The sequence below is a fragment of the Zootoca vivipara genome, chromosome Z2 (assembly GCF_965207765.1).
Source record: "Zootoca vivipara chromosome Z2, rZooViv2.hap1.1, whole genome shotgun sequence".
Taxonomy (NCBI): domain Eukaryota; kingdom Metazoa; phylum Chordata; class Lepidosauria; order Squamata; family Lacertidae; genus Zootoca; species Zootoca vivipara.
Window position 1 is genome coordinate 38,382,813 of NC_142585.1, and position 17,949 is coordinate 38,400,761.

The 17,949-nt window shown below is 44.8% G+C and overlaps 1 protein-coding gene across 35 annotated transcripts in view; it reads right to left on the reverse strand.

The window, feature by feature from the left end:
• Positions 1–17,949, reverse strand: part of MAPKAP1 (MAPK associated protein 1) — a 204,625-nt gene that overhangs the window by 40,477 nt on the left and 146,199 nt on the right. For 21 of the 35 annotated variants that reach the window (XR_015948703.1, XR_015948705.1, XR_015948706.1 and 18 more), the window contains 2 exons: positions 12,794–12,901; positions 521–661 (listed from right to left, as the gene is read on the reverse strand). Coding sequence is in view for 27 of the 35 variants with exons in the window: in XM_088664902.1 (XP_088521028.1) it covers positions 521–661; positions 12,794–12,901 (249 nt within the window). In the remaining 8 variants the exon portion in view is untranslated. The remainder of the gene's footprint in view (positions 1–520; positions 662–12,793; positions 12,902–17,949) is intronic. The other 14 variants (XR_015948704.1, XR_015948710.1, XR_015948708.1 and 11 more) reach the window with 1 other exon arrangement.

Genomic DNA, 17,949 nt, shown 5'->3' on the forward strand with positions numbered 1-17,949 from the left:
AGCTCATACCAAAATTAAAACTTAGTTGGTCCTTAAGGTGCTACTGAAGGAATTTTTTATTTTGTTCAGAAAATTAGAATATCGTCGAAAAGTGCATTTATTTCAGTAATGCAATTTTTTTTCTTTTAATTTTTACAAATGCTTTCTTTTGGAAATTCCACAGTAATAAAACAAACAGTTACAATAATACAAAAAGAAACATCGCTATTACATTTCATTAATTACATTCCATTTATAATTGACCTGCCTAACGACAAATAATTACAATTACAACAAATAAAGGCTTGACACATCTTGCTTTGCATGTCATGCATCTACCTCATATATTGGTTTCACCTTTTAAGTTGCATTACTGAAATAAATGCACTTTTCGACAATATTCTAATTTTCTGAGTTTCACCTGTATATTGTAAATGCCGGTGAAGAAAAAACTAGGAATCAAAGATGGTAGGTAAATGGTCACATGTAGGGTGGTTTTTTTTGTTTGTTTGTTAGTATTGAGTGGGGTAAACCAATTTACCTAACTGAACGTCTGTGGTGAACCGAAGCCTGTGGATCATGCTGACTTTGAAAGACTTGTAATGGTGGCTGCTTAACATGTCCTGGACGGTTGCAATGTCGATCTGTGGATCCTCTTCTGAGATCTCTTCGCCTCTTGAACCTGCACCAAAAAAAAAAAAGGTAAAAAACATAAGAGGGCCTGTTTCTGTTGACATACCACTGCAAGGTAAAATGATTACATGCAAAAGTCATTGACAGAACTGCAAAGCAGGTGAGCCAATAAATGCACTTTTGGGTCAAAACCAGAATTTTAAAAAATGCAGGTTCTGCACTAGGATGAATGAAAAGCTATGCTAGTCAATCAGACTTATTGAGTCAGTGTTGGCCATTTGTTCTGTACATTATTATTATTATTACTTTATTTTATTGTACATTGCCTTGATATTTTTGTGACTTAGTGGTTTATAAATATTCTTACAAATAAATAAGCACAAATATATTGCCTGTTTGGTTACAGGAAATGCAGATGTGGGACTCCAAGGCCTCTCCCCACTGGCTCTGCTAAAAAAGCAGCTCCATCAGGCAAAAGTAGATAGAGAGATTAGGATGATGACGAATTTAATTTATATCTCTCCCCTTTCTGAAGGAAAGGGACTGCAAGGCTTTCCCATCAACTCAGCTGAGAGACCAATAACCCTTGGATCCTCTTTGAGAGGTGAGGAGAGTTGTTAAAGGTAAAGGTAAAGGTACCCCTGACCATTAGGTCCAGTCGCGGACGACTCTGGGGTTGCGGCGCTCATCTTGCTTTACTGGCTGAGGGAGCCGACGTTTGTCTGCAGACAGTTTTACCAGGTCATGTGGCCAGCATGACTAAGCTGCTTCTGGCGAACCAGAGCAGTGTATGGAAACTGAGAGTTGTTAACAGATCCCTACAGTATTTCCTTCTCAGAGATACAGTGTCCAGGGTTCTCCAGGAAGAGGTTCTGATTGTTTAACCAGCCTGGGAATTGTAGCTCTCGGAGGGGAATAAGGGAATCCTAACAACTCTCAGAACCCTTAACAAACTCCAGCTCCCAAGTTGCTTTGGTGGAAGCCATAACTGTGTAAAGTAGTATCATATGGTGTGGATATGGCCAGGGAATGTTGGCATGGCTCTCCTCTACACCATCACAGAAATCACAGGGGCTGTGGGGGTCCATGAGTACCCCACTGTTGATACCTGGTAAATTGGTGTAGCTATTTTTGTGTGCTTTTAAACTCTCTACAAAAGGCTTCAGATATCAGTGTTCTCTCTCTCTCTCTCTCTCTCTCTCTCTCTCTCTCTCTCACACACACACACACACACACACACACCCTCTCAACCTTTTGGCTAAAGTTGCCCAACTTGAGCCTTCAGTTAAGAGAAGGCATTATGTCAAGCCCAGTATCTTCACAGCTCTATGATGGAAACCCCAAATATTATTTACTTCATATAGCATTCTCTCTGCCATGGTAGAGCTGGCTTCAAAAAATTAAGAAGAAAAAGAAAAAGATAACATCTCATTAAGCCAAAATGACAATTATGAAAAAAGGTTTTTGGGTGTCTCCCCCCCCCCTTATATAAAAAATACTTTACTATGTTGGATTAACACCAATTTAAAAATTACTATAAAGTGACACACAATTTTTTCTCTCCCATAGAGCAATTTTCAAGCCAGCTGCTAATAAAGCATCTTAGCTGTAAATGATAATTCAGATGCTTTTAGATAAAGTGGTGCATGGAAACGGCTGAGGAAATTGATTTAGCTTCTTGCAGAAGATACTGCGAGAGTGACACATTTTGTTTAATACGCCAGCTAATGTAGTCCTAAAAGCCGAAACAACTGCCAGTTTCGCAGCCCTAAATTTTGTCATGAGAGATTAATGAAAACATATATATATATATATATATATATATATATATATATATATATATATGAAATTTTTTAAATAAATGAGAAGATGGGATTTTAGCAGAGAGGCCTGAAAAGTGGCAGTAAAAATGGGAACATGGCTTGCCAATTTCTGTACATTAATTCTACACAAGACTTTTACGTTGCTGGAACGGGCTCAGTGTAGTAATAAGGCTTCCAGAGCTCTGACCTTCTAATCCCCGGGTGGGCAAACTGATATCCCAAACCACGGAGCTGCTCTGAAGGTGGGAAGGGGCCAGCCTGGTTGCCCTGAAGCATTTTGTGATAGGCTTATACTGGGTTCTCAGAGGTCACATTCATGCGGTACATTTAAAGCACTTTAATACCACTTTAAACAGTCCCCCACCCCACCCTGGATTTCGGGAGCTTGTTAAAGGTGCTGGCAGTTGTTAGGAGACCCCTGTTCCCCTCAAAGAGCAGAGCTACAATTGGCAGAGACCCCTGTGAAGAGTATTGTTTAATCACTCTGGGAATTGTACCTGGGAACAAACCACAGAACACAGAATTATTTTGGGGAAGCCATGACTGCTTAAATTTGTACCATAGTGCTTTAAATATATGGTATGGCTGTGTCTATAGTGTGTCACCTAGTGGGAGTTGGGAAGCTATCCATTCCCATGAGAAGTGATCTGGGAACAAATTACATATCACATTAGAATTGAGAAGCATACCCTGGTCAACAAGAGGGCCAGTTGGAGGGGGGGCCTCTTGTTGACCAGGGTTTTTTTTTGGGGGGGGGGTTTCTTTGTCAGTGAGACCTGATAGCCTTACTTGGTCAGGCTGACACTGCTGAAAGCAGTGAGGGGGGGTTGGAGCTGACCATACTTTTAGCTCCTCTACAATGCTCTACCAGAGCGAAGACAGGTGGGTTAAGTTAAAAGGCTGTCCGGATCCAGTCACTGGCTGCTGCTCTGAGGGTTGGGCCACAAAACAAATTAAGGGATAGGGCAAGGGCAGACACTGTGGCACTGGATCCTATCAGGGCATTGGCCGGTGCCCAAGGATGCAAATGTGTGTGTGTGTGAAGAGGAAAAGGTGTAGGATTGGTGTAACAAAGGAAGCTGGGGCTTACAGGGCCTAGGGGAGGAAGATAAACAGGCAAGCACAAGGGGTGAGTAGGGGCCGTGCATGGCCCATCCCTAAGCTCCCTGTGGCACAGACAAGGAATCTACAAGAAAGGAAAGTTGGTACAAGGATGAGGAGGAGCAGAAACCAATCATGATATCCACTTGGGAGGTAGCTGATGAAGGAGAAGAGCTGTTGAGGCTATTTTTGCCCAGCCCCTGAGTCGTGCAGAGGTGGGAATCAAGTTCAGTTCTCAGCATGTCCAGGTATTTGCTGGGCTGCACACAATATTGAACAACATGCCTGAGAACAGGTACAAACTTCATGTAATAAGGGTCAGGGTAGTCAAAAAGGCACCATAGAACTGCCCAAAGTCCATTCCACAGCTTGGTGAAATGGAGGGTGATCTGGTCTGCTGCTACCAGTAGCAGAGCTTTGGTTTGATTTGGAGTACAACTCCCATTAGATGCTGTAAACTAGCCTTCTGATTAAACAACAACAATGTTAACACAATGCTGGCCATGCATGTTGCCTTGTACAGTTTGTTTCAGCTGTTGAGTGAACATCTGACTAGCTTGTTCATGACAGGCATGCCCACCACCAGACCAGCTCCCCAAGCAATAGTGGCCCCAAAGCTGTCCCTGTAGAGACTGATCCGCAGAAGATGCTCTCACAACTATATAATCCATGTGGCCAAGCAGTGACTGGTGGAAAGGTGGTTCTTCTGGCCAGCCAGGCAAACTGTGCAACTCCCTTCCCCACGAGGGGGACCAAATGATGGTCCCAAGTTTGGGCAGGCTCTCACTGGTCCTGGGTGTAATTTAAGCGTGTGTAATTTCAGCAGGCAATTTTAAATAGCAAGGATGAGAACACAACCTTTCTTTTTTCTTTCTTTTTAAAGGGTGTGACCTCCAAACTCTGTCCTTTAGTCTTCATAATAATAGAGCCCAATTAATAGAGAACTGGTGGGATGGGGTGGGGTAAACCAGATAAAATATGCTCTGAAAAGCTGCATAATCACTCTAAATAAAACACAGGGAGGGAAAGGTTCAATTGGGATGCAAGGATTAAGGCAGATGGCTCCGTCATTGCAATTTCACACCCCAATGCTGTGCCACGCAAAATCCAACAGGACTTCTGAAACTGTAAAAAGTAAATCAGGCTTGTTTGACTTCCTTTGTGCCTCACAACAAATGGGATCTCTCAGCAAATGCAACACTGCATGCCACAGTAACCACACCAGTCCTACGCAGGTAGGTGGATGGTAATGACTCCTCCGGAATCATGACAGTGTTTTTCTACTACAGATTCCCAGGTTAATGTGACCACGCTATGGACTATTATCATAACATATAACCAAGAACACAGCTGAACAAAAAGTAATGATGCATGCTCCAGATTCAACTTTCCTCTTTCAACAAGCCTTCTGAGCAGGAGTTTTTTTTTATTTATGTGGGGCTACCTTCTGGGCCCCTGCATGCATAAGTGAAATCATGTAAAGTGATGAGCACCCTCTAAAAAGCATCTTTAAAATAAAAATAAAAAGGGAAAGAGAGGGATAAAAGATTTTCCTTTATAATCCGAGGGAGCGAACAAACCTGGCTCCAGGAGACCTGCAAGGCTTGAGGTCTTTAGCGGGGAATTGCACGGGAAGCAAGGTTGGGTCAGGTTTCCTTCCTGGGTGCCGCGATTTCCCCGCAAGGAACCCTTGCTCACTTTCCATGCAAGCAGCCGCCTTCACTGTCACCACCTTTCTCTCCTCCTCCTGAGAAGGTCAGTCTCTCAGGTATGGCCAAGTGGCGGGGTGGGGCGGATGGAGGCAGGGAGCCCACTCAGCGAGGCTGGTGGAGGGAAGCCAGCAGGAGCGGCAGGAGGGTCCCAATGGTGGTGAAGCAGTGGGTGTCCCCTTTCTGTCGCCCCCGTGCCTCTTGCCCCATTCCCTCCCTCTTCTTCCCTTCTTCTCTTTACTTGTAGCTGTCTGGGGGCCCTGTTTTTGGGGAGCCTGGCTTGGCACAGGAGGGTGTCCGGATGAGCTCTACTTCAGTCTCTCACCTGCCGTTTCCTGGTATGATTCTACTTATTTATTTCCTGTCACCATGCACATACACAGCCACACACATGTGTGCATGGGGGGATGCCTGTATAAGAACATCTAGTCCAGTATCCTGTTCTCACAGTAGCCAACCAAGGTGTGGAACCCATAGAATCATAGAATCATAGAGTTGGAAGAGACCACAAAGGCCATCCAGTCCAACCCCCTGCCAAGCAGGAAACACCATCAAAGCATTCTTGACATATGCCTGTCAAGCCTCTGCTTAAAGACCTCCAAAGAAGGAGACTCCACCACACTCCTTGGTAGCAAATTCCACTGCCGAACAGCTCTTACTGTCAGGAAGTTCTTCCTGATGTTTGGGGTCCAAGCAGGACCCCAAGCACAAGAGCAACCCTCCCCTCCTGCGGTTTCTAGCACCTGGTATTCGGAAGCACTGCTCCCTCCGAGGAGGCAGAGTATGGCCAGCATGACCAGTGTACGTAATGGCTTCTATATATGTGATTCTTTTACACATAATGGCATTGTTAAATAGTTTTGAGAAGCCTGGGGTAAGAGCTATGGTGAGCTTGGGTTAGGGCTTGGGAAATGGCAGGTTCAAATCCTGCCTCAGGTTTTGTAGAGACATTCCCCTTTCTCTCCCACAAGCAAGATAGAATGCCTCTTTCAAGATGGCGTTTGAAAGCCTAACCTTTTTATAAGGGATGAATGAATATGATCTACTGGTTTATTAGCTTTTTAATCTATCAAAAACTGTAAGCTAATAATCTCTGCTGCATAAAAGCATTGATTTTGAATCAGAAGTTCATTTGATTAATTGATTAAAACAGTTTTATTGTTTACTGTGATGAATTGATTTCATTCTCTGCAACAATTTAATAAAATTTGCAAATTCAGCAGCAGCACTTTTTAATCGAAACATTTAATTGATTAATCTAACATAGGGTGGCAACTGCTTTTCTGTTGAGGGTCTCATTCCCTTGGGGTAAATGGTTGGGCAACACATGCTGACTGTTCAAAGCCAGCAGTTGGCAAGAAAAAACCCCAAAGTTGGGGTATGCCTCCCTAATCAACCTCCCTCTACTCTGGTTGTTGTGGAATGAACAGGCTGCTTTTGCAAGGGGTCTCAACTGACTGCTCACAGAGGCTTTTTGAAGGTATGCCAAGGGCTGGAGGCTGTTCACTCATCATCTCGCCAATGTCTTGACTACACTTCTCAGCCTTGATAAACACTGGATAAAGGGAGCCCTCTAAGGTGGGGTGGGGGGCAACCTCAGACTCAGAGGTGGCTGAGTCTGGCCTTCTAAATTTACTCAAAAGAATTTGAGCTTAAAGGAGATCATCAGACTTAAGACACTTGCTGATTTTTTGACATTTGATAAACTTCACAACTTGTTTTTATGTGTGTTGTGCCTAAATATGACAGACTCTCTCACTTAGAGCTGCAAATTTAAGCAACTAAGTCTAGATATGTAGTTTGGTAAAAGTCTTGATCTTTTTTGTTAACTGATGCAGACGGTATTATACTGATCAGTTTAAAAGCATTAATAAATATGAATGGTACAAGATTAGACAGCAATGTCCTCTCAGACCAGCTGATTATATGAACAAATGAGACCTCTCTGGACCTCTAGGAGGGGCTGTTCTAGGCCTCTCCATTGGTCTTGCTTCTCACCTTCCTTGAGTGTTTTTGTTCCTGGCTAGAGTATGTCCTCCTTGAACTCTGATAATGCCTTTTGGTTGTCTGTGACTAGGATAGAGGTGTGTATGTACAAAACTAGCCTCCTATAAAAATGTAACATTAACATTTGTTGCCCCACACACTTTGGCTCCAACCAACACTGGGCATGTGGCCCCTGGAAGGCTGCACAGAAGGAACGTGGCCCTCGGGCTGAAAATGATTTTCCCACTCCTGCTCTAAGGCACCCGCACTGTGAATCAGTAATACAAGTAAACATGCTCACTTATTAACTCCCTTGATAATAATCTAGAACCCATATCTTTGGAAAGTTGCAAGAACCAACCTCACAGGCAACACGGTCACCGACTTCATTGGAAGAAATGGTGCAACAGCAATGTGATATATATAAATGAACAAAATAAAGGGTACAAAATCAATGAGAGGTATATATGCAAATGCTTGAATTAGGGAGGCAGAAATCTGACCCTCGGCTGCACAGAGAGGCAGTGGCGCATGTGCCCCATGTGACTCAGGGTGGTGGGGTGTATCTGTTTGCCCCATATGACAGATAATAAGCTGCACAAATGCCATGTTCAAGCAGCTGAGTCAAAAGGGTTAAGGCCCATGAAACAGCACCCACGCAGGAGAAACAGAATTAGCAGGAAGTTGGAGTTGTTGGAGAATATGTGAAGCTCTAAGTAACAGCTGAGTGGCAGTGTTGGCAACAGCAGCTGGCATGTCAGGAATAGCTATGTGAGGATCTGGAAGGGAAAAACAACAAAACAACAAAACACCAGAAACACACACCCCCAATGCCCCTGGGGGTGGTGGTGTAATTTCAGTGGAAGTGGGGAGGGAGACCAGCATTCTGCAACCAGGCACCTTTCATATCTTGGGACTACAATTCCCATCAACCCTGGCCATTGGCCATGCTGCTTAGGGGCTGATGGCAATTGTAGCCCCAACAATGTCTGGAGGCACCAGGTTGGGGAACGGCTGGTCTCAAGTCTTTGGATCCCACCCTATGCACCATTACTAGGGAGCAAGCCCCACTGACCACAGTGGGGCTTGCTTTTGAGTGAAAGTAGCATTGTGCTTTAAATCAATCCAAGGCTGAGCCACAAAGACTAAATAAAACATAAACGGAATCCCCACACAGCAGATTTTAAGAGCCTTTGTTGAAATTATTTCATGTGCATTCTTAAGAACATGGACACATTTCATTGTTTGAAGTCACAGGCACTGCCATGATTCTGAGAAATAGCAACATGTGCTCTCAAATGCACCCTTGACAGGACCTTTTGCAGAAGCAGAGAAAGGTATTGTGTTTAAACTTTTTTTAGTTTGCTTTTCCTCTACAGCAGGGAAAGAACAGACATTATTAGGAAAACCACTGACAAAAAAGAAGAAAAGAAAAAGTGAGCTATCTGTGATATATGAGCTGACAATATGAACACAGGAAACAGCCTTAAATCAAGACTAGCCTCCAGCACCAGGATCCCCAGATCAGGCTTCCGGGATGAATTCTTCCACTAGATGGGAGCCTGGGACTAAGATAGTCCCATTTTATAGAAAGGTTCTGCTTCCTGCCTGCTCCCCACTATCCAAGACTGACAGACTCCCTTTTTTCTTATAGGGGCATGGCTTCTCCTTGGCCCCTCCCTCCACACAGATTTGCAGAGTGACTCCCCATCCCCCAAGAAACCAACATACGAGTCCTCTACTTTTAGGGGGTATGGCTTCTTCTCAAACAGGTTGCAGCTCCAGGCTTATTAGGAACACAGGAAGTGCCTTATACTGTCAGACCATTGGTCTATCTGGCCCAGTACTATTTACACTGACTGGCAGCAGCTCTCCAGATCAGATTCAACCCCCTGGATGGTATCCAATGCCAGTCCTTCTCAGAGTAGACCCATTGAAAATACCATGCACGACTAAACTTTGGTTCATTACTTTCAGTGGTTTTACCCTGAGTAAAACCTGGAGACAACCTCTTGTATGAAAACCTAATGAACCACTGCAAATGAATGTGGACATTGGGCTAGAGTACCAACCACCTGACTTTGTCTAAGGCATGTCCTAAGGGAAGGGCTGTAGCTCAGTGCCAGAGCATCTGCTTTGCATGCAGAAGGTCCCAGGTTCAATCTCTGGCAGCATCTTAGCAGGGCTCTGATGAGTGTGTGGCAAAGGCAGGGGGGGCGGAAGCTAACTCAGGAGAGAGGGGCAGCAATTTATGGGGTTTGGTGCCACCCATGAGCCTGGGCTAAAGGAAGGGGAAGGGTCCAAGCAGTCATGAAATGGAGGTGGGGGCACAGGAATAGGCTGGTCAGGTGAGGGGTGAACTGGTCAAATCTCCACTGCCCTCTTCCCTGCTGTCTCCTAGAACCAGGGGAGGCTTCAAGAGGGAAGCGCAGAAGAAGTCTCAGTTTGCATGCACTCTGCTTCTTCAGGTGAGGGTACTTAAGCTGGGCAGGGGAGGGGCATGGTGGTCCCACTGTTGCTTCAACTACTCAGTTGGGAAACTTAATGCCAGCTACATAGTCACTAGGAGCATGTGTGCATAAGTATCCAGTGCACCTTAGGAACTTCTGGAAGCACGTGCTTTTGTCAATAAAGAATTAAACTACTGGCTGCTTGTCCTCCTTGGCTGGATGTGCTCAGGACACATCTCCAGGAAGGACCGTGAATGTCTCCTGCCTAAAGCACGTCCAATCAGTAGAGACAATATTGACATAGATGGACCCAGTGATCTGACCCAGTGCCAGACAGCTGCCTATGTTCCTGCCTTGGGAGCAGTGCAAGAAAATGGCAATGAATATCAACAATACAGAAGAAGTAATATTTAGCCTTGCTGCTTCAAACATCAAAGCAAGGGTAGCCCATACCATGACCCTTAGATGTTACTGGACTGCAACTCCCATCCTCCCCAACTGCTGGCCAAGCTGGTGGGGGCTGATGGGAGCTGGAGCCCAACCATAGCTAGTAAGGTAAAGGTAAAGGGACCCCTGACCATTAGGTCCAGTCGTGACCGACTCTGGGGTTGCGCACTCATCTCGCATTATTGGCCGAGGGAGCCGGCGTATAGCTTCCAGGTCATGTGGCCAGCATGACAAAGCCGCTTCTGGCAAACCAGAGCAGCACATGGAAACGCCATTTACCTTCCCACTATATCGGTTCCTATTTATCTACTTGCATTTTGATGTGCTTTCGAACTGCTAGGTTGGCAGGAGCTGGGACCAAGCAACGGGAGCTCACCCTGTCACAGGGATTCGAACCACTGACCTTCTGATCAGCAAGCCCTAGGCTCAGTGGTTTAACCACAGCGCCACCTGGGAACCCATAGCTGATAAGGCAGCCCTACATCAGAGACCAAACAAATCTCCTGTTTCTCCAAGAAAATAACAACACAAGGTTAACCATGCAGCACCCCCACAAAAAGACCCACATTCCCTTATTACTTCAATGTACTAGTATATTGCTTAATGAAAGTTCTTAATTGTAATTCAATTAATTACATACACAGCGTCCCCAATTACATTTTCCAATAAGACATTGGCTTTGGTACAGGTCTAAAGGCACTTAACCAATTTTAATATATTAAGACCAATTTCCCTTGAATACTAATTACTATCTAACGACGAAATGAGAACCAGGAACTTTCCAGAAGCTGGATGGGAGGTATAAAAGTAAATTAAGCGTGAATAGTTGGGGGACCTCGTAAAAAAGAGAGAGAGAGAGAGAGAGAGAGAGAGAGAGAGAGAGAATAGGCAATGGCATTCCAAATACAAGTCTTACTGTATGTTTCAAAAGTCCCAAATATGGGAAGTGTTTTGTTAATCCTTTTGACAGCAGCAAGGGCTCTGTGGAAAAGGAGACATCTTGCTGTGTATTTGTGCTAACGCAAAGCCCTCTTTTTTAACTTAATCCCTTTGAAATATAAATGATACACTGGCTGAAAAAGAATTTTGGCTTGCATTTCACTAGCATCTGTTCAGCTCTGTGCAGAGAATGGATGGAGATCTTCTCTCACACACATATATCTCACACAATCATATATTGCATATATACATAACACATACACATTACATACGTACTGTGAGTGTATCATCTGAAATAACTCTCATACTGAAACTCCTTTATCAGAATAAACAACTAACTTTAATTACAGCAGCTAAAATTAGACCGAAACGTATCGTGCAATTGCAGCCACTTCCAAAGGATGTGAAGAGCTCGTTCACAGCTGTCCAATTCATCACATTCTCTTTCCCCTCCACTTTGATATGCCTTAAACACTGAGTTAAGAGAAAAGACGCAGCAAACTTTAACATATTGGGCTATGAGATAACGCCCTTTTAAACGAGAGCCAGTGTGGTATAGCGTCTAGAGTCTGGGACTTGGACCTGGGAAATCAGGGTTCAAATTCCCACTCAGCCATGAAGCTCTCTGGGTGATGCTGAGGACCAGTCACTCCCTCTCAGCCTCACCTACCTCACAGGGTTGTTGTGGGGATTTGCTTGTGTGCTTATTTATTTAGAATACTTACATTCTGCTTTATAGTTTCAAGAGGTTCTCAGAGTCACTTACAAAAGAGCTTCAAAAGTCTCACGACCTCTGAGTCAAGGGAGTGGACCTCACTCAGCCCATGATGATCTATTGACATCAGACAGGCTCTTTCACTGAACTCTTTTTTGGGCATGCTTAAAACATTTTTGTGTAGACAAGCTTATGCTACTTTAAACAGTTATGGCTTCCCCAAAAGCATCCTGGGAGCTGTAGTTTGTTAAGGCTGCTGAGAGTTGTTGGGAAACCCTTAGTGCCCTCCCTGAGCTACAATTCCCAGAGTCCCCTGGGAAGAGGGACTGATAGTTAAGCCACTATTGAGAATGCTAGTTCACCTACCCACCTTTCAGATTTGGCCTGCGAGGTTGATCTTGATAAGGATCCGGCCAATGGAGCTAAAATGGTTCCCCACCCAGGTATGTAAGAATGACCTGATTGGTCAATGAGCAATGGATCTGGCGGGCTGGTTTAAGAGATTAAAGATTATGTGGTTTAGAAATGCTTTTAAACAAATAAAAAGTAGAAGGAATGCTGGTAAAAGCCTGAGAAGAAGGGGTCAACCTCTGTAACAAGCCAGGCCATCCTTGCTCAGGTTTCTTGGAGCAGCAGGGGTAGATCGGTGACCGGGGCAGGAGAGGAAGGGAGAGGGAAAGGGAAAGGGAGAGGTTCATAACAGGCTCGTAACTTCACAAGCACAGAGGTTAGCAGAAAACAGATTAATCATGAAGTGATAGGGTGCAGACTATTTAACCGAAAAGGTATGGAAATCAATCACTGTAGTTTTGGAAAGAGAAGTCTTTCTGGCAGGGAGGGAAGATGGCTTTGGGGGGCGGTTGGGAAGAGGAAGGAAGAAAATAAAGAAATAGCCAGATCTTCTTCTAACTTTGCTTGCCCAGCCTGGGGGATCTAGAGGACATAAACAATGTGACCTTAGGCAGCTTTTACGAGAGCGCAAGAGAGGGAGGGAAAGGGCCAACAACGTACTATTCTCGCGGACGAGGCAGAATTCCAAAGTGCTCTGGCTCTCCAAGGTACAGTCTAAGTCAACAGGGACGTTGGGCTCGTTCTGCTTCTCCAGCCGGTACTGAGGGCCTGAAAACAGACAATACATTTACAGGATTTCTTTCAGCTGGGGCAGGGGGGAAGAGGGTATTTTTTTGGAGGGAGGGGAGAAATAAAACATTAAAGCAGGGGTGGGGAACCTTGAGCTCAAGAGTCAACTGTGGTCCTCTAGGCTTCTCTATCTGGCCCTCATAACTCTCCCCGAGCCACACGCCCACTCCCTTAGCCACACAACCTCATTGGCTCTGGCTCACACAGTGCTTTTGCTTGTCCAGAATATGTACTTGAACTCTGCTAAAACTTCTTGCTTCCATGGATGAAATAGAGAGATGGATGTTTAGAAATTAGCCTGCTGAACAAAGATAAAAACATTATCCTGATTGCTCCACCCACTTTTGCCTCTGGCCATGCCCACCACTGGCATGCAGCTCTCAGAAGGTTCTCTGGAAAGGATTGTGACCCTCGGAGCAGAAGATGGTTCCCCACATCACCGTTAAAGGACTCCAGATGAGACAGAGTCGGGACAGATAAATAGTGCAGACCACATTTAGTTATTTATACTTCTTAACATCTCCCCCCAGTGAAACAGCCCTGTAAGGTAGACCAGTATTGTTCCCATTTTAGTACTGAAAGAATGTAGATGGAGAGCAAATTGATTTGTGCCCCAAGAAAAATCCCACCCACTAATTCCATGCCTCAAGGAGGGATCTGAGTTTAGTCATCTAGCAAATTTCAAATGCTGTAGCAGGGTGCTAATGGTAAGGGGACTTGTGTGATGGGACATAATGTTAATTAGATAATTAGAGACTCCTGTGATCATAATGCACCTGCCCATTCAGAGATGCTCTGCCGTCTAATTCTGCTACATCACACTGAGATATAGAATGTACCTTCCCGCCCTGGGAAAAGGCTCCCTTCTGCGTCTCTGCACGAGTCATGATCTGGCCTACCCTCCATTCCAGGAAGTCTTCACTTGAAGACAGAAAACTCTTATACCTCTCTGCATCAAGTATAAGCAGATCATTCAATCCTTCTAGATAAAGACAATGTTCAGCGTCAGATGAGGCTGCCTGCTTCGTCTCTTTATGAGTCTCTGCTTTGTGCAGGCTTCTTCCTAATCAGGAACACCCAGATCGGCAACAACTAGGCCCTCAACTCAAGTGAAGGAAGAATTTGCTTTGAGGGCAAGTCATTAAATATTACAACACACACTGGAAATCAACCCCTCCAGTTTTAATGCAGAAAACAGTAACAGAGATTTGGTAAACGCTGTTATAATTCAAAGGCATGCGATGACCATTCTCAACCTTTGACTCCTTTAAGGCTCTGAAATGCTTCTCCCTCTCTTAAGAATTTGTGGAGTGGTTGTAATGGGTTGCAGGAGGAAGGTGCAGAGAAAAAGAGCAGACAATGCTTTCTCTGGAACGGGAGTTAAGTGTCTCATCGTAATCCTCTCATAATTCAAACTCAGCAAAGCGTTTACAAATATTTAAAAAGCACAGGCAAAAACAAAAATGGGCGCCTCGGACATCACATTGGTTACGAGATGGAACGTGTTAAGACAATTAATTTCAAAATTTACGGCGGCTGGGTTTCAATTATGGCTCCTCTGCCCTTCCTGCTCTCCCTTCCTCCCCCCCCCCCAGCCCCAGTCGTGTGAAGAGTACTCTCTCCCTGTGCCAGTGTAGTTTGCTCTTGATGCAGCATTGATTTGTCCAGAAAATGAATACTCTCTCTCTCTCTCTCTCTCCTCTTGTTGACTTTCTTGAACAGATGCAGAAAAAGCAGCTGATTTGTGGGCTGCAGGGGGAGGGGGGGAGCGCAGCGAGTCCCCATGTGGCCGGCGCAATCAGAAATGGCACATGTAGCTGGTTCCAGGCATTTAGGAAACCAATTGCACTCTGAGAAACAAGCAACTAGCAAAATAAATAAATAAAATAAGGAAAGGAAAAAAGGCGCATGTGAATACACACACACACACACAGGGGATAGGAGAGGTGAGAGAACAAAGCAAAATAAAAACAAAACAAAACCACTTGTACACAAAACGAAACACAAAGCATCCCAGAACAACTGGAAAGCACTTGCTCATCTTTTTTTTTTTTTTTAAAAAAAGAAAACACCCCTGTGTGCGTGTCTGTGATAAACCCAAAGCTCACAAGCTAGGCAAGGAACAAAAGGGGGGGGGGGAATAAGTTGTGTCAAATAAGGAAAAACACATTTTATCCGTGATAGCTTAAAAAAAACCAAAAGAACAAAAAAGGCATTGCCATTAGTGCCAAAAGCAGACATTAAAATGGAAACTGTGTGCGTGTGTGTATTGTCAGACGTGGATTAAGAACCGAGCAGCCCTGTGTAAAACAATCCTCAGAACTGAGAACAGCCCCCGCTCTTGGCACCCGTGGCTGGAAAGATCCCAGTTGCCACATTTGCTTAGAAATTTGCTGCTGGCACCCATTAATGACACAACGGCTTGGAAACCGTTGTGTTGATTAATGGTCCGCCTTTTTATCAATTAATGGATTGTCTTTAAAATCAATCGGTATGCCTCTGAAACTTTTCAGAATATGGGTGCTTTTTATATATAAAAAAGATAGTTGAAAAGTATAAAACAGATTACAATTCAACCAAAGGAAGCTACCTGCAAGAAAGGCTAAGGGGTGGGTTTTCCTCTCCATCCCAATTATGGGAACAAACACACAAGGAAAAGGAGTAGTCTTAAAACCAAGAGCTGGTATACATTTGACATTTGCCCCAAGAAATCCTTACATGAAGTGGCATATATTTGGATGTGATTTTAACCTGGAGCTTCCATGTCCATTCTCCGTTTTCCATTGTTTGCTGTTTCAAGCAACCCTCCTCTGTAGAAACTGCTCCACACCAAAAACTCCCACATTGAAACAACAACGAATAAAGGTGTACATGGAAAATGTCCTTTTGGGGTTTTCTGAGTAGAGGGGAACTCCAGATTTAGCAGGGAGAACATTTGGGACAAAAGTTGTTTCTGGTGAATGTTGTAAAGTGGTACCTCATGTTGCGAACGGGATCCGTTCCGGTGGCCCGTTCACAACATGAAAAGGCAGCAACATAAAGCGCCACATCTGTGCATGACGCAATGCAGCGCTTCTGAGCATGCACAAAGCGCAATTTAGCGCTTCTGCACATGTGCGCAGGTTACGGACGCGCCAAACCCGGAAGTAACCCATTCCAGGACTTCCAAGTTCGGTGCGTCCGTACCCTGAAAAGACGCAATATGAAGCAGACGTATCATAAGGTATGACTGTATGGATGAGGGGGAAAGGAAGGACACACACAAATGGGTGGAGCCTACAGCTCATATAAAAGCTCACGGTCTTGAGTTGTTTCATTACAATAGCTCATTTGCAAATTCTAGACTTAGTAACCTGGGGAAATGGGACACAGATATGCTAGCTGTCAAATATTTATTTCTGCAGCTTTAGCCACAGTGACAGGGGCTGCTGAGAGCTGGAGTCCAAACAACACCTAGAAGGGCTATGTGTTTCTCAGCCATAACCCAAGAGGCACCCCCTTCTGTCTCTCACATGAAATAGGGGATACCACTTTTTAGATTACGGATGAAGGATCTGTGGCCCTCCAGATGTTGCTGGTCTACAACACCCATTAGCCCCAGGTAGCCTAGCCAATGGCCAGGGATGTTGGGAGATGAGAATCCAGCAACATCTGGCTACTGCAGCTGGTGATAGGAAGTAGCTGGTAGTTCAGTGAGTACAGCATGAGACTTTTAATCTCAGGGTTGTGGGTTTGAGCCCCACATTGAGCAAAAGATTCCTACATCACAGGGGGTTGGACTAGATGGTTATTGTGGTCCCTTACAATTCTATGATACTTCATGGGAAATGAAAACGGAACAGGAGTGACGGTTTTAGGAAGGCACACCGTGACAATGGGAGAGTTCCTAGATTAATCAAAAAGCAAAGAGGGATTCCTAGAAGCGACTTCCAATGGTGGTTATCATTGTTGTTGTTGTTAAGATTTTTTATAATGCCTTCCAGCACTGACTTTGGAAAGCAGCATACAAAATAAACATCAAATAATGGTCACAATAAATTACAATAAACTTGTTTTTTTTTTTTTAAAAAAAGCAAACCAATGAACTACCAGCAAGAGAAAAAGTATGAAAACAGGAACATTGGCTGCTTCTGGAAAGGGGTGGGGGAAAGGAGGAGCTACATAATATACAAATTCATGGAAGAGAAGTCAATCCATAACTATTGACCACAACACCTAAACAGAAGCTCCAGCTTCCTCTGAAGTCTACCCACAAAAAATACTTGCTGGGGAAAGCACTGGTGTCTTCATGCCCTGATTACCCAGAGGCCTCTGGGGTGTGTGTATGGGATCACCTATTTGTAACTGACTACATAATTTCCCTTTATTTAACTCTGCTGGAAGGCATGTACTCAGCCTGGGGAAAAAACTAAATGGTGTGAGGTTGCAGCCACAGCTTAGTTGCAAAAGCCCTGGGTTCAATCCCTGGCATCTTCACATAGCACTGGGAGAGACTCCCTGGGTTGTACCCAATGCCAGTCCTACTGAGAGGAGGCCAGCTGAAATTACTACTTTATCTGTTAGTCACTTCTGTCGCAGAGTGACACAAAGTGACTGTCACAGGGGCGTTAGCGGCTACTCTAGAGTAACGACTCTTCCACTCGTTGCCTTTTCATGATTTTATTGGTGCTGAGTATTTACAGTGCAGAGCAGTGCTATGTACCGTAAATGTTGTCAGTTAGGAGTCAGAACCTCCAAATGGATGTCCGCGTTTCCCCCCCCCCCCCAGCAAAATAGTCTCGGGATACTGAATCTCCGCCCCCGCCGTTTCCGGCGCAATTCTGGGGTCGGTGGGATAGGCCTTCCCCCCTTGCCTCCCACTTCCCGTCTCCCGCTGGGCATGGGCTCCGCTACCTTGCCTGAGCCTTGGACCCCACTTCCCACTTCCTGAGTCACCGCTTGAGCTATCCCCTTCCCCGCTACTACTGCCGCTGGGCGATGAGCTGGTGTGCAGAATGGGAGGGACCTGCCTGTATCTCTTGTCCCTC